General features: G+C 40.4%; 1 protein-coding gene across 1 annotated transcript in view; it reads left to right on the top strand.

Annotated features, from left to right (window-relative positions):
* The window catches only part of senju (UDP-galactose transporter senju), a 406714-nt gene extending 390635 nt beyond the window's left edge, over nucleotides 1-16079 (top strand). The window contains exon 7 of the mRNA XM_067153636.2: nucleotides 15317-16079. Within this exon, the coding sequence (XP_067009737.1) occupies nucleotides 15317-15610 (294 nt within the window). The 3' untranslated portion in view covers nucleotides 15611-16079. The remainder of the gene's footprint in view (nucleotides 1-15316) is intronic.
* Nucleotides 16080-18064: the final 1985 nt, after the last annotated feature.

An 18064-nucleotide genomic window follows, 5' to 3' on the forward strand; every position in this document is an offset into this window, starting at 1 on the left:
TTCCTTCCTTCGGTTCCTAACTGAGTTCAAGGATCAGGCAATAGTGTATAATCTCAGTAACGACAACGTATTTCAAATTCTATACTCGCATGTCTCTGGAGCTCTTTCTGAGCATATTGTCAGGGCCATTTCCGAAAGATGGTCTGTAGATCAATTTCATGCCCATGTGCTTGAATATTTCATTCATGCTCGTGCCTTGTCTGCATTAGTGCAGAAGCACTATTTCAGAGTACAACATCTCAATGAGTCATTATCTGAATATGTTCAAGATATAAGCTCCAAGCTAAGATTTTCCGGCTCCACTATTCAGAGGCCTAGATGGTTGCCAACATAATTGAAGGTCTCGCCCCAAACTATAGATCATATCTGGCTCTCTCGCCCCGACCAGCAATGTTCGCCCAGTTGGAAGCCGTTACTGTGTCTGCTGAAGGCATTCGATATGCTGACCAGTTACGCCTTACATTAGCCCCACCTCCTATAAGCATGCCCTCTCCTCAGGATTCTAAAACCACCCCGTCACCTGCTTCCAACTCGTGTAATCCTCGTTCGTGCTTCAGTTATGGCTCCACGGCTCATCTCAAGCGGGATTTTCTTAAGGCTGGGGCATTAGGCAATGTGAAACCTACCATGGGTAGAAGCTCTTCCACCAGTTGTTCTTGCCGTAACTGTGAGTCTACTAGGCACTTCTCTAGGCAGTGCCCACATAACACTTCTGACTCTGGACCCCCAGGCCATAGTAGTGCTAGATGACTAACCGCCAGTTCTGATGGTAAACCCCAAAGCATGGCGTCTTGTCTTGTCAATCATGACTGTACCTTGGATGATGTACTTAATTCTGAGGCTAACGATTGCTCCCAGTCTGACTCTGGTGTTCATTTCTTGCAGTCGTGTAGGATTTCTGCCATACCTTCTTGTAAACTACCGTATTTATGCATTGAGGTAAATAATGAACCCGTCTGTGCATTACTAGACTCTGGGAGTAGTGTCAGCTTAATGAGTGAAACCTGGTACGATTCTATGAAAACTGTTTGCTAGTTACCTACATTAGAACCCGTGTCCTTAACCTGCCATACTGCTAATTCCAATTCATTGAACATTGTAAGATCACTAGTGGTCAAAATTAGAGTCCGTGATTTCACCTGAAAAATGCCAGTACTAGTGGCAAAAGATTTATCCTGCCAATTCATATTGGGTGCCAATTTTATTGTTAAAACAGGCATGATTTGGACCTGCAGTTCAACAGATTCCATTTTAAATTTTGTGCAAGAACCTTTCAGCTGTGTGATCGCTCCCCTATTCTGCCATGTCACGTTAACGCTGTTCCAGAAGATTCTGACGAACCCAAGGCTTTTGGTTTTAATCACTTACCCGAAGAGCAGGCCAATCAACTTAAGAAACTCTGCGATAAGTTCCCTGATGTCTTTACCGACAGGCTAGGTGTCACCAATGTATTAGAATACAAAATTGAAGTTACGGATAACATACCTGTTCGCTCTCCTCTGTATCGGTTGTCACCTCCCAAAATGAAAGCCCTTAAGGCTATTATTGATCAAATGCTCGCTGACAGAGTGATACGGCCTTCCAAGTCAGCCTATTCTTCTCCCATTTTTCTGGTCCCTAAACTGCAAGGTGGTTATCGTCCCGTAGTGGACTATCGGATGTTGAACTGTAAGGTGGTCCTCCAATCTGTTCCCCTTCCTGATTTGCACTCTTGTTTTTCTTGGTTTGCTAATGCAAAAATTTTCACCACCTTCGATTTAGATCAGGCCTATTACCAGATACCTCTTGCTGAAGAATCCAAGCATCTCGCAGCATTTGTGACTGATTGGAACCGATATGAATTTGAGCGTATCCCATTTGGCTTGGCGACTGGAGTGGCTGTCCTTACACAGTTACTGGATTATGTTTTATCTGACATGAAGTTCAAGTTCCTTTGTAATTACCTTGACGATTTGGTGACCTTTAGCGAAACCTTCGAGGAACACCTCCTCCATCTCAACGAAGTACTTGAAAGACTGCGTAAAGCAGGTCTAACCCTCAAGGCCTGCAAGGTTTCCTTCGCACAACCCCAGATGTCCTCCTTAGGCCATATTGTGTCGGAGAGGGGTGTCTCCATCGATCAGTCTTGTACTACCACCATCCAGAATTTTCCCCCTCCAAAGGACATCAAGGCTGTAGCCAGATTCATTGGCATGGTTAATCTTTTTCGCAAATTCATTCCCAATTTTGCTGAACGTGCAGCCCCATTAAATGCCTTGAGAAGAAAGGATGCCAAATTTGTGTGGGGTGATGCCCAACACGATGCCTTCATGGATTTGAAATCTGCCTTACGTAACGCTCCTGTACTGGCGATGTCGGACTTTTCTAAACGTTTCATTCTTCAGACTGACGCCTCTTCCTCAGGCATATCCGGTGTTCTTCTTCAGGAATTTCAAGAAGGGCATCATCCTATTTCTTATGCTTCGCGTGCCCTGAATCCCGCTGAGCGAAATTATTCCATTTATGATTTGGAAGCCTTAGCTGTAGTGTTCTCTTTAGAATGCTTCAGAATGTATGTGGAACATCTTCCTTTCGATCTGGAAACTGATAATCAGGCGTTGAGTTGGGTATTGGCCAAGCCGCGAAGGTCCAGTCGTCTAGCACGTTGGGCAGTGCACATCTCAGCCTTCCAGTTTGAAGCCCGCCACATTCATGGCATGGAAAACGTTGTGGCTGATGGCCTCAGTAGGATGCTCTATCCAGGGAGCTCTGACCCTCAATCAGAGCCGGCAGACCCCTCTCCCGAACAAGTATCAGCCTTTGTCAATGTAGTTCTTATTGACTCTCCTTTCCTTTTCAAGGATATAACCAAACATAAAGAGGACGATGCTGAGTTGAAAGCTATTATCGACAGGATTAAATCTGGCGAGTATGTTAAGCCGTACATTCTTAAGAATGGTGTCCTGTGTTGTCCTGCTCACGGTCGCAGAGAACCCAAACTTGTAGTCCCAACTAACCTTGTCCCGGCTCTCTTCAAATATTTTCATGAATCCCCAGTGGGCGGTCATCTGGGCGTTTTCAAAATGAGAGAGAAGATTCATAACCACTTCATTTGGAAATCCATGGATAGTGAGATCCGTACCCTTGTCAAGTCCTGTAAGACTTGTAACATCAGTAAACCTGCCCCGAATACTCGTCTAGGTCTCTTGTCTTTCGAGCAAGCCTCTCGCCCTATGGAAAGACTGTTCATAGACTACATCGGTCCCTTCACAAGATCTTGGAATGGTCATCGTTTCATACTTGTATGTGTTGACGCCTTTTTGCGTTTTACGTGGCTGTTCCCCACTCGTATGGCTAACGCCAACACCACCATCTCATGCTTGAAACAGATATTCGTTTCATTTGGACCCTGTCAATTCTTGGTAAGTGATAACGCAAGAGTCTTTACTTCTGTCCAGTTCCGGAATTTCTGTTTTGATCTATCCATTGCTCATGTAACCACTACCCCATATTACCCAAAGCCAAATTATGCTGAGAGAGTGAATCGTAACCTGCGATCTACCCTCATTGTTTATCACTCCTCAGACCACTCCAAATGGGATTCCTCACTAAATTGGTTGTCGTTTGCATTTAACACTGCTGTCCATGAAAGCCACAAGCAAACGCCTGCTTCGTTAATGTTGGCTTTTACTTCAAATTCTCCTCTATCTAATCTGTGGTCAATTAATGATCTTCTGCCCGACGATGCCAGCCCAGAAAAGATCCGAGCTAATTGGCACCGTGCGCGAAAGAACTTGAAGGTTTATTACGCTAAGGTCCAGCGTAATTACAACCACGGGTGAAGACCGCACAATCTTTCTGTGGGTTACCAGGCGTTTATTAAAACGCACCCCGTCAATAGTGCTGCGGACCATGTTATCAGTAAGTTGGCCCCCAGATTTTGAGGTCCCTGCACCATCTTAAAGTTCCTTACCCCGGTGACAATATTGGTGAGCTATCCCGAAAGGAAAAGGATCAGCAGAGTCCATCTCTCCCAGGTCAAGGTACCTTAAGTCAGGTAGGGAGGGGTAAATACCATTGTTGGTGACCATGTAGATTTAGTTGTAAGCTATTTGTAAGAGTTAAGTTATAAGATAATGATAAGTTTATTGTAAGGTATTTATAACGTTTCAGTTATAAGTCCCTACTGCATACTCATTAAGCCAACCATTGGGTGACTCTACGCAAGATCTTTGCGCCCAGCAGCATACTTTTACCTTGAGTATTCCCTGTCTGCTGTGGTTTGTTTGGGTTACAGTGGCTGCAGTGACCAGCTTCTTCTGATGGCAACCTGAAGTGCCAAGTTGGGAGGCATACTGTGTGCCTTGGGCGCTACCATCCGGCACCACAATCCTGTAGCGAGCATCCTAATGTCCTTCCTGGACATTTGCTTATTTGGTGCAAGATACCACTGGACTGATAGTTACATAGCTACCTGGGTTGGACTGAAATTGAATGGAGGCTGGCGGCAAACGGATGTGTCGGCAGCCGCATCATCAGCAAGAACCTGTGGCCTAGCTGTGCTGTGACTGGTGTGGAAAAGTGGTACAAGATATTTAGTCCGTAACCTCGCCTATAAGGAGACCTTGAACACTGTCTGACTAGAAAGCGAGAAGGTTCTGCATTACTAACATTTGGCAGAAAGAAAGTGTGTACATCCTTTGGTGGGCAGAGTAGAAATTAGTGCTGGGGACGGAGCGGAGCGGAGCAGTTGTTGTGACGTCATCACCCGGTAGTACGGAGTGAACTACCGAGTGAATGTCCTGACGCGGGACGTTTAAACACGTTATAGGTATGGCACTGCGAAGGTATTGCATCTCCCTATTAATACCCTTCTCTCACAACGTAACAACAGTAAATAACTGCATATATATTCACTATAATTGTTATATACGTAACTGCTAGGGAGTAGGAGGTAGTATGTGGAATAAATGTTAGTAACTCGTATAGTTAAATCATTTGAATAGTGAAACAAAGTATGGCGCATACCTACCGAAAGGGTTTGTATACAAGGGGATTGGAAGTTAACAGAAAAGTAATATATTAACAATTATTTCGTAAGTTCATGTGATACGGTACACTGTTAATGAGAAGAATAACCTGAATATAAAGAATCTTATCAGAATATAATGAAAAACACTGACATAATTTCATCTACAGGATGACAAAAGTAATTACGTAAATGAACGTTGACTGGAATGTCCTTCTTTGCAAATGTGATTACAAAACATATCTGACAACATACTACTACACGTCCCAATGCCAAACAGCATCAGTAGAATGCTTCTATAAATACAGTTATTATATTATATTACGTTATATTTGATGTGCCACCACTCGTCGCGTTTGTGCGGCCACAAAATTTGCATTTTGCGTGTTTCCTATTATCAGTGATGTCAAAAAACTGCCAGGCATCCGACGGTTTTCGTGGCATTTGTGGAACAACGTTCTGTAAAAATGTCTTTAAATTCCTTTAAATGTTCTAAAAATATAACTACTATCTACGAATATGTTCAAATATCACACTAACACCACAAATATAATCTAACAAACTTTACATTATCTACAAAACATAACAAGCGTAGGAAATATATACGTACATTCGAAACACACAGATTGAATACAGGTACTTTCGTACGTGTGTTGTGCGCTACACTGTGCTCAGGTCCTCCGCGAGTACTCGCAGTTGTAAGCGGAGGGGATCGGTGGTGCGCTCTACCGCTACAACCGGATTACTCATCGGTATTACTCGCTCCGTCCCCACCTCTATTAGAAATTGTCAAAGCAATTGTAAAAGATTCAGAAGGCGTTTTGAAGTGTAGTGCGACTATCTGTGTGGACTTTTATGTGATATTTATTAAATGGTGGATCTGTGAACACCTTTATTATTTTTGAAAATTATTGGTAAACCGTAAACTCCAGGCTACTAAAAGGACCTTAGGTGTAGCGACTGTTTGTTTTATTTATTGTTTGGGAGTAAACTTCAAGAAATCATGATCGGTAGGGTCATGTATCTTTTCTATCTGTACTGTGTGAGAACGTTTTATAAATTGATCACTTTCTCCCCAGTAAAATTATGTTAATGGTCGAGCGTGGCTCGACTTTCAGGGGGAGAAAGATGTCACAGGTGTAGAATGTATTGAAAGTGGAAAGTGTTTATTGAAGACTTTATTTGTAAACCTTCCGTGGTACTTACTGTATGATCTGAAGTGTGGTGATATTTTGTTTTATTTGTATTCCATGTAACGACCTAACCTGTACAGTGTAATATTTTGGTAACATATGGTATTTGTAAATAGTAGATTTCATTTCTATATTTACTGGAACTGCCCAGAAACTTGTCACATGAATTTTTGAACAGGGTGTGTTGCCTTTTGTTGGTTATGTATTCTAGGAAGTATTTTCTGACTGTTCTGGAAATGGAAGATTCGCGATCTTGCGTATTCGAGAAAATTATTTAAAGTTCGCGACTGAAACTGCAACCTAAGTTGCCCTCGGTAGGTTCCCAGCTCCTTCCCACCTTCCTGGCTTATTGTCATCTAGTTGGCCCTACTGATATTTACTAATGTTGTTATCTGCGGAGATCCGCGTAGTTTCAACTGATCTTTCACTGAGTGTGTAGTGGTTTTTGGTACTGTGTAATTGCAATTAATTTCCTTCCTTTACTGTGTTTAGTATTTTGTTTAGTGTTACTGCTGTAGTAACGGTTACAAATTTCTTTCATGAAATCTGTGACAAGGAAAATATATACAAACACCACAACCAGTGCACATTAAAGCAAGTAATGTCGTGGAGAAGGAAGGGGAGTGGGTTGTCTTGAGTGATTGTCCAACCGGATTAAATTAACAAAGAACTTCTCAAACTGCAGCACTGGCTGAAAACCACCTTTATTAGCCTGTCAAATTTTAAACGATATTCCTATAGTCTCAAGCTAATAACGCATTACAACAAAAGAAGAAATAGTGATGTGGTGATAACATTAAGAGAAAAATTGTAAGACACCTTAGACTAACGTTGACCTTCACAAACACCAATTCAAAGTTCCCTGTCTATTGTTCAATTGTGCTTCCGAAAGGCCCCCCCCCCCAAAAAAAAAAAAACCACTGGGAAATGAATACAATTTGCCATAGTTTCATGGAGGACTTGACTGATTTAGATGATGTTAACACATTACTGACCGGATGCTTGAGCTTGTCACATACCCTGTGGACCGGACATTTTTCTACTAAGCATACTAGGGTGCACTTGATTATAAAAACGTAAATAAATACACTGACTGACAGAGCAAATGCAGCACCAAGAAAGAGTGGTCAGAACTTTATGCCAATTGCAGGGTAGACTGACGTCACTGAGGTATGCTCATGATGTGAAATGCGCCGCTGTGCTGCGCACGTAGCGAACGATAAATGGTACACGGCGTTGGCGAATGGCCCACTTCGTACCGTGATTTCTCAGCCAACAGTCATTGTAGAACGTGTTGTCGTATGCCACAGGACACGTGTATAGCTAAGAATGCCAGGCCGCCGTCAACGGAGGCATTTCCAGCAGACAGACGACTTTACGAGGGGTATGGTGATCGGGCTGAGAAGGGCAGGTTGGTCGCTTCGTCAAATCGCAGCCGATACCCATAGGGATGTGTCCACGGTGCAGCGCCTGTGGCGAAGATGGTTGGCGCAGGGACATGTGGCACGTGCGAGGGGTCCAGGCGCAGCACGAGTGACGTCAGCACGCGAGGATCGGCGCATCCGCCGCCAAGCGATGGCAGCCCCGCACGCCACGTCAACCGCCATTCTTCAGCATGTGCAAGACACCCTGGCTGTTCCAATATCGACCAGAACAATTTCCCGATGATTGGTTGAAGGAAGCCTGCACTCCCGGCGTCTGCTCAGAAGACTACCATTGACTCCACAGCATAGACGTGCACGCCTGGCATGGTGCCGGGCTAGAGCGACTTGGATGAGGGAATGGCGGAACGTCGTGTTCTCCGATGAGTCACGCTTCTGTTCTGTCAGTGATAGTCACTGCAGACGAGTGTGGCGTCGGCGTGGAGGTCAAATCCGGCAGTAACTGTGGAGCGCCCTACCGCTAGACGACGCGGCATCATGGTTTGGGGCGCTATTGCGTATGATTCCACGTCACCTCTAGTGTGTATTCAAGGCACGTTAAATGCCCACCGCTACGTGCAGCATGTGCTGCGGCCGGTGGCACTCCCGTACCTTCAGGGGCTGCCCAATGCTCTGTTTCAGCAGGATAATGCCCGCCCACACACTACTCGCATCTCCCAACAGGTTCTACAAGGTGTACAGATGCTTCCGTGGCCAGCGTACTCTCCGGATCTCTCACCAATCGAACACGTGTGGGATCTCATTGGACGCCGTTTGCAAACTCTGCCCCAGCCTCGTACGGACGACCAACTGTGGCAAATGGTTGACAGAGAATGGAGAACCATCCCTCAGGACACCATCCGCACTCTTATTGACTCTGTACCTCGACGTGTTTCTGCGTGCATCGCCGCTCGCGGTGGTCCTACATCCTACTGAGTCGATGCCGTGCGCATTGTGTAACCTGCATATCGGTTTGAAATAAACATCAATTATTCGTCCGTGCCGTCTCTGTTTTTTCCCCAACTTTCATCCCTTTCGAACCACTCCTTGGTGTTGCATTTGCTCTGTCAGTCAGTGTATTAAACCAGTCAATATTTTATCTTTAAAGTTGGTATGGGTACTCTCCAATGCCCCTAGTAATAGTGGATCTGCCTTTACAAAACCATCTTCAGCGTCAATCCTAACACATCATTAATGTTTACATCGTTGTCGTCAGAATCACTTGAATAAATAAGTACACTAGGTAAATTACGGCCTGTAGAGACTTGAATATCACTTCCGCTATCACTGTCGCATTCAGTTTCCACTAATTCATTAGACTATTTCCATTTGAACGATCATCGGCATATAATTCTTCTAAAATATCGTCATCAGCTAACACCGTATTCCGTATTGTCATTGACTGAACCGGCAGAAATAAAATTGACATTTCGAAACTAATTCAAAGAATGAAAGAGGCCGTGAATAAAAGAAAAGTGGCAGATATACATCTATGATTCATTCTACTCAATGTGCACGTCCGAAATAGTTCAAGCTATGGTCAAGAGATGTCACAGGAAGACCGAAAACAATGTCGTGAATAAAACCGAGATTTCTCGGGGCCCGTCGCGTACCGCTGGCGAGCGTACTACGAGATTTCTCGGGGCCCGTCACCCATGTGTTAAAACACTTCAAAACATTCCAAGTCTCAAAATATCATTAAAAAAGACAAAAGGGGTACCTAAAAACCACATCATTAAAAGAAAAAATATAAATCGTAATAAAGAATTAACCTGGAACATCTTCCAAAAAAAAATGCCTTCCCATATACACGAAACTAAAACACTACAACACAGTTATAAAACTGGAAGCCACATATGCAGCGGAAATACTCTTCTAGCAGAATGAGCAATCAAAGACACACTAACTCCAGAAGATTAAAAGAAGAATTGGAAGAACGTGCATCAACAAAAAATATTAAATTTTATATTATTATACATTTAACCCAGACACCCTGTATAATTTATTAGCAGTTTTAATTGTTGTGCTTTAATGATGTGTGATTTAATTTAGTAAATTAGAGTGGGGAATCTTTTAGGTGTGTGTGATTGTTGAGATTATTCTGGTTGGGTGTTTCATGATGTATATAACTATTGCCTCCTTTCTGTATAATAATTTTCTGTTATGTTCGATGTGTAAAATTTAAAGGACTGTGCTGATGTCTGTGAGGTGGTGGGTCTGTATTTTGTTGTTGGTATCATTGTGTTCAGTCATGCGAATTTGTGTGTTCGGGTGATTGTATTCCTTGTGTGTGATGTTTGAGTGATTGTGATGTCTAAAATGTTGATCCCATTTCTTTCTGGTTGCATTGTGAACTCTCCCGATTTAAGTGGGCGACTCCTATTTTTGGTCCTTCCCTCTCTCCTGATCACAGAGACTTATCTCCTGATTTTAAGTACTTTGAAGAAAAGTATCACATATCCACCAATTGCTGGGAGGTGATTGGGTTGCTCTTCGGTGCCCGAGGATCTGTTATATTCTTTCATTTTTGGTATTCCTGTTTTGTTTTTAAAAGGTATTTGTTGAGATGTTTTATGTAATTCGTTATCAATGGTAAATCACCATTTGTACAGTATATATAAAGAAAGATAAAGTTTTCCTGATTGGGGATAGCTGTACAACAGGGGAATTTCAAAATTAAAAAATATGTTAGCTCATTTTATCCTAAGAGAAGTGTGAAAATTATTATCTATTTGAAGCCATTACTGTACGGTACCCCTTGTTCTAGGGCAGCTATCCCTTGTGAATTTTCTCTCTCCTGTATTTTCCCATAATCCTAGGTTTTTCCTCATTCTTTAAGTAGCTGGGGAGAAGTGATGTTCAATGGGCACTGGCAAGACAAATGCAATCAGCTGGTGGTGTTCTTAAATATGACAGAATGTCTAACGTGATGCTTTTTACTTTATCATTTCCACATAGCAATGTGGACTGTGAAACAATTTTTAGCATATTTTCAGGGACAAAATCTCAATTCGGATCAAAGCTTCCCGGTAGTTCAGAAGTTGATGAAGAGGCCCAAGGCAGTTACAATGAAGAGTCATGTGTTCTAAGGCTTAGATACATGCAAATTTCAGTATTTATAAATAAATAAATAAATGAATTAATTAACTAATTAATAAGAGAAATTACGTGAGTAGTATAATGTATTACAAGTTATAAACCTCATTATTGATCCGTATTGAAAATTGTTATAGTTCAAAAACAATGAAGGTATTTATTAAACCACCTCTTCAATACTTTACATCCACTTATAAGTGGTTACATGAATATATTAATACTTAATATTTTTGGGACATGTTTCACCCCTAATTTAGGGCATCATCAGCCTAAAATACAACCTTAAAAAGTTACTCATAATATTAAAAGAAAAGCTACAAGATTAGCCTTGTAGCCTAATTACTAAAAATTAGTACACTTAATGTGATTAATACAATGATACATTAAAAAAACATGTTCTTGGAGTATTGTCTATGGTAATTCTAAAATTAATGAGTCCAAGACTAAAACTTCTTCATATAAAATTGGTTCAAATAAAAATTGGCTGTTATTTCACCTAATGTGATATTGCGTATTGTACCAGTTAAAATAGTCCGACTTTAGGAATTAATTTCAAAGTTAGCATGGAGTAGATCTCAGGGCAATACTGGGTAATTTCTAGCTAGGGCTTGGTACAGGAAACAGGGTCCTATCTACAAGAAAATTTTAAAATAGATTGAATAATAAGTTTTTATTCAGGAAATGCATTTTAAAGTGCACATCACCTTACTGTAGATAGTCGCTGTCTTCAACATCGCCTTTTGATGACCTGTGCTCCCAGTTCATCAGGCTGAACTGGACTCGAATATGTTCTGCAGGTTGCCAATATTACGTTGAGATAAGGCTGGAACACCCAGGTCACTTTGATGTGGATTTGAGTCTTGAACTTTCAACGTTCTCGACGTTCTCCGACGATGTTGCGGGGTAATTACTCGTCACATAACTTACACGAGTGTCCAAAATTACACACTCTTAATCTTGTAGACAGAATTTATATGTTCACTAAAGATGAAGATGCAGGTAGCATCGAGATTGGAACAAAATAAGCACAGTTCATGAATAGTAACAGAGGTGCCAACTTTGAAGTGGATTATCAGTAATTGCCCTCCGCCCCCAAGAACAATTTCGAGTCAAGTCCAAAGCATACGCCTTCCTTCTTGATAATGACACACCCCTTTTGCCCTTCCCTCTAGCAATCTATCGAAAAGTATATCATATTACACAATAACATTTGCACACAACCTGTTGGTTCTATGTTAAAACATTCCTTGTAGCTTGTTTCTCACGCAGCAGCTGCTTTTCAGTGTAGTTTTTCTTGAAGCATCCTTCCAGCTGTGATGACATTTTCGTTTTCTGAACCATAAGCGATACCAGTGCAGTGCAGATCTTTCTGTCAACTGTCAGGTACACTTAACACAGCAAATACAACATTACTGAAGGATTTGTAGTGGAGCTCCTTCATTCACAATTAATTTTACAACGCTTATGGGTAGCAAAAGGAAGTCACGATCGAATAAGTAACGTTACCAACTCACAAGCACTGAAATAAAGTCGATTTAGGAGAAAGGCTCGAAAGGACTCAAAATTTTTCCTTTTCTTTTGTTTCCGTCAAAAATTATTTTTTCGTGATAATGCCAGCTTTTCCATAATTATTTCCCCTTAGACCGTAACTCCGTAATTGTGAGGTGAAATCCGTAATAATTATGGACAATCCGTAATAGTTCGCACCTCTGTAGTAATAATGAAACTGAAAATTGTTCACGCACTTGGCACAGTTCGTGGTGATTTTCCACTAAATAAAGGAGCACTTGACATTGAAAGAAATGTATGACTGCTCTAGAGTTTATCAGAGACACTGCTGTCAGTCATGCAATAATACTAAACACTTTGACGAAGAACTAAGGTTGAAATGAAAAGTACAGTTCGTTTTTAGGTGCACTTGACATTGAATAAAATAGGCGACTGTTCGAGAGTTTATCGAAGACACTGCTGTCAGTCACACACAAATAATTTACATAAACTTCAGAAATAATACACAGTTTGAATTGGGGAAAAGAAACAGCGCTTGAATTCGGGGTGAAACACTCGTGTCATGGTAATCACTTGTATTAACATTCATGAGAAAGAACACTTTCATACACACTCTTGTCTATTAAGGACTGTCTGAGGTTTTATAAAATGTCACAGTTAATAGTATAACGTAGTAGTGTCACACTGATATACGTTCAGAGATTAAGCTCTGCTGACTGAGATTTTAAAAAAATATATCACAGTTCCTAGTATATCGCAGTAGTATCACATTGTAATTAATGACATTCAGAGGCTGAGTTTCACACAGGCAACGTGGTAATAAGCTCAGTTCTACAAGAACGAAAGTAAGTTATATCGAGAAGTTTCTACAACATACTATCCGCTTCATTCATTCCGTATCGATATTGTAATCAAGTTAACTAATGACAAAGGTTCCACCTGATCGATACTTTCCTTTTTTATTATTTAGCCTTCGGCTAAATTTTTGTCATTAAAACTTACAGTACATGTTTCGCATCATCAGCTGTTTCACATAATGCTTAGGTAAAAAAAAATAGCATAAAACAATTCCATAATTAATTGTTCCTTACTAACATAATTTTTAATCTTAATTATGGAATTGTTTTATGCTAAGCTTTATGTGAAACAGCTGATGATGATTGCTAAGCAATCGAAACATGTACTGTAAGTTTTAATGACAAAAATTTAGCCGAAGGCTAAATAAATAAAAAAAGGAAAGTATCGATCAGGTGGAACCTTTTTCATTAGTTAACTTGAGTTTTCTATAAGCACACAGAATATAAGTTCAACTCAACTGCCGTCACCTAAGTCCAATACACAACTTGTCATAATCAGAGTTCAAACGCACGCAAAATTTATTATAAGTTCAACTTGACGGATATAATCCAAGTGTACTATATAAAGACTTTGAATAATTTGATCTTCATCACACGCAAAAATTACAAGTTCAACTTGACTGATAGACTCAATGTCCATTATAAAGACTTTGTTATACATTAGAGTTTACAAGCACACAATTTATAATTTCAACTCGACTGTCAGAGTTTAAGTCCCAAACGAAGACTTTGAATCATTCGAAGATAGACTCGGTCAGCACTTCGACGTACAATAACACTGCAGAGTGGAGTCAGGCTGAACACCCCACTGTTACTGTCTGATCTGGGTAAAGTGAGCTCTCCTTATATTCAGATTGGGGCTCTTACATCATCACATAACGTGATACCTTTAAAGTTGGTTATCTGGAGAATCCCTCGACGGATTTTCTTGAGATTCACAATTTGAGACTTTTATGTTATCCTCTTCAAAATGACGTATTGCTCAAGTCGCTGCAGTTATTATTATTATAGAAGTTTTAAATTTTTTCCACATCGAATGTTTGCAAAGGGATGACGTTCGTATCCAGAACATACCAGGTCATGCAGGCTACACGTGGCATCAGGCGGGTAGTCTATGCTGTCCCTGCAAACACGCGTCACACACATAGCTGTCGCGGGCTCGCCTGCTCCCTCCTCTGAACGTAAACAAACCAAGTCCACTCTGAATGTCTTGTGTGATGGTGGAATACAATTAATAGTAAAAAAATACGGCATGTACAGGTCGTAACCGGTACAGTATATCGCCAACAAAATAAAACCGTTAACACAAGCACACAAAAGTATGTCTTGCAAACAACGTGTTCAGGGCCGCTGTTAATGTTATAAATAATGAAGAAACAGAAGCGTCAGTTGATTATCGTAGAAAATGTGGCCCTTTATACAGGTAATATTGAAGAGAACCTTTATCAAGAGATATCAGTAGTTTTCTGAAATAATGTTCTGTGTTTTTTGTAAGCTGTTACACATTATCTTCCGTTGTGTTAATAACCGCCAACGATGGGATAGGAAAGGGCTAGGAGTGGGAAGGAAGCAGCCGTGGGCTTAATTAAGTACAGCCCCACCATTTGCATGGTGTGAAAATGGGAAACCACGGAAAACAATCTTCAGGGCTGCCAGCAGTGGGGTTTGAATCCACTATCTCCTGGATGAAAGCTCACAGCTGCGCACTCCTAACAGTACAGCCAACTCGTGCAGTGTAACGAGTTTAGTCTTTCAAATAAGTATTGGGCCTTCTTAATAACATCTTTTTTTTCTTTTTTCTGTTATAGCCTACATTGGACCACTCTAGTCAAGTATACAGAGGATTTTTTGCTTTTCTATCAGCCCAATATTTCTTTATTCTGAGATATACTGCCTTCTTTTCTTCAATTAATAACACCATTCCAGTAGACCTTTTTATCGATCTTGATCTTATTATTACTATTATCTATTTATTTACATTTTATGGCCTTCTTTTCACCACTTCAGTCAATTTTAGATAAAGAGTTTTTCAATTTTCTATCGGCCCAGTACTTCTTCATTCCCTCGGATCTTTCTTTCTTCATGTGAAATCACCCGTCCCATTGTTGATTTTGGTTTGTTTATCTGTGAGTTTCTTGATTTTGTCTGTTTTGTTAAATATTATTATACATAATATTGTACCCAAGTGACACTCACATTTTGTAGTGACCTAAACTATGCTGTGTGTTTTAGGTTTTAATCATCATGATCAACAATGCTGCCATTGGTATCATCACAAGTTTCTTCTTGAAGAATCTGAACTCCATCCTGAAGACTTTTGCCAGTGCATTGGAGCTGATGTTCACAGCCATCTTTTGTTGGTTTATATTTGGTATCCCGATTTATATCAATACCGTGGTAGCAATATCCATTGTGTCGTACGCGGTGTTCCTGTACTCTATGAACCCCGTGGTCAACCAGCCCACGGAGGGTAGTAGGGATCAAGTGCCCTTAATGCATGAAAAGGAAGGACCTGAAGAAGTTTGAGTCAGTAGAAAACTAGTCATTGGTTCTAAACATTTGACATGACTGGGAAAGAGTACCTTACAATATCTGCTTTTACAGTCAGCACAGTATGTAGCAGTCTCACAGTTGTCTTTCACAGGAAATGCACATTTCTTGTGTAATTTATTTATTTACATGTTTATATTTAAGATTCTATACAAGATCAAGTCAATAAATTCTTGGACTGATCTCGTAAATAGTTTATTATTCATCCCCGTAACCTTCAGAGGCTAGGCATTGATTGCAGCAGCATCTCAGGAAATCATTTTCTTATATCGTGTACTAAACGAACTACTATTCACCCCTTCACCTGCATTTCAGCAGGTTGCAAGGTCAGGTGAATAACGAGGATATGGTATCAGAGTTCTGTTGTTCTTGAACAAAAAATAGTCAATCAAGAGAGCAGACGAGCAGGCACATTGTCATCGTAAATGACCCACATGTAATTTTGTCATTGATTGGGTTGCTTTCTACTCTCATCAAAAATTCAATGTAGAAAGCAGCATTAAATGTTTGACTGTCTTCGTAGATAGTCTGACGTACTTTTGTTATCATTTCTGGTGTTTGGGTGGACGCTGGCTCCGCCTTAAAGCAGGAAAACCACTCAAAAGTTTGGAAATATCCCATAACGGCTGACTTCAGCGTTTCCTAGCAAAATATGCAAGCTGGCTCACCTCCTCTCGTAAACATTTTGAGACACAGTGCGTGTGTTGTGCTACTATTGCGCCTTACTTCATATAAGTGACTGCCCTCTACTTCTAGATTTTATGATTTAAAATCGCACAGTGCCAATCCCCATTATCTTATATTGCCTCTTCAACTGTTTTGTGAAAGACTCATTCTTTAATTTCTTATTTACCTATGCATTGTTTTTACATTTTATTTGGCTTATGATGACCCAGATTGGGGTCGAAACCGGTACCGCTTCCGCTTATAATTAAATAGGAATGTAACACTACATTTCTTATTTATTTGTATTGAATAGGTTGAACAACGTTATTTGTTATTTCAATATAATTGTGATACAGTTCAATACGTAACATCATGAAATTTTTATCTTTAAACTTTCACTGCTAGCAAATAAAATTGTATCACTAGGTGTTCACTCTGACTGTCCTGTAATATACATTTGATTTAATTCTCATAATACAAGGTTTACTAGGACCAGCCATTTCTACTGACTTGCAAGTAGAAAATCGCCCTTCTTTGAGAACGAACAAATTCCTGCTACTACGATGTTCATTCCATCTTCAAAAGAGAGTTGCAGTATAAATGGTCGATGCGTTAAGGATGTTGCAGTACCACTTCCTTCCCACTTTCTTCAACATTTCTGCTCATCATTCTTCATTTACTCTAACATCAGTTTTGCTGCATCCTGGAAGCTGTGTAGCGAAGGCTAGGTGTGGTCTAACGGTATGGAAAATAATTTGTGTTTAGGTCACTGTAAACACGTTCTCCTCTACTCACGCTAACCTTCGACTTGACTTCTTTAAATAGTGTATGAATAACTGTAATAGCAATGGCCACTATGTTCTTTATGTTATTTAAATGGAAAAATTCGCTACAGCTTTTATGTTGTTGGGGTGCACATACAGGGTATTGTATTTAATAAACATTTTACATTGATAAACTTTGATTTATGGACAGAGGAATGTGAGGATCAAAGCTTTTGACAATGGGGAATTCACAATAGGGAAAGGAAATTATACTGAAAACTTTAGGTCCAGGAAATGGAATTACTCTCATTGACTTAAATTATAAGGAATAATGTAATAGAAATACCTAGAAACAATTCCAGCCAATCTTGTAGCCGTGATGGATTCAGAAGTTTGAGATCTTCTCCCAAGAGATTCCCAATACTGTGTAAACATTTTGTCCTAGGACTTCTTCCTGTACCGTCCCCAGTACTTCTAATTTGACTTCTATACCCTCACCTCTTCATGTACAAGACATTGTGAATTCATTACATCTTGCTATTCAGCTTATTTAGCTGGGCAAGGAATGCTAATTGAAAATGGAATGGCGACAAGAAGAGATCAGTGTAGAAGTAAAGATCTGACTTGCCTTATTGCACCTAGACATGAGAAACACTTCGTCTTTTGACACCTGAGTGGCAACTACAAAGTAAGATCGTGTTACACATGCTGTGCTGACTGCCTTCTTGTGAGAGCTTGTTACAATATGAACTGTGAGTCATTGGTATAGTGTGAACCCATTTGGTACAGTGGGGCGAAGGAAAGTAGGGAGACAGAAGATGATATGTGAGAGACTTGTCAAGAAAGTTGTAAGAAAGATAGGGCTGAAATTTCCTGGACTGGCTATCTGGGATTATTCAAACTAGCCACCTTTCAGCACTTGCAAATGGCCTCTTCCTTATATAGCTTCGCTCTAATAGTAACCAAAGCTTCCTTTAAACTCGAGACCAGAATAAGTCAT

Source organism: Anabrus simplex, chromosome 9 (assembly GCF_040414725.1).
Source record: "Anabrus simplex isolate iqAnaSimp1 chromosome 9, ASM4041472v1, whole genome shotgun sequence".
Taxonomy (NCBI): domain Eukaryota; kingdom Metazoa; phylum Arthropoda; class Insecta; order Orthoptera; family Tettigoniidae; genus Anabrus; species Anabrus simplex.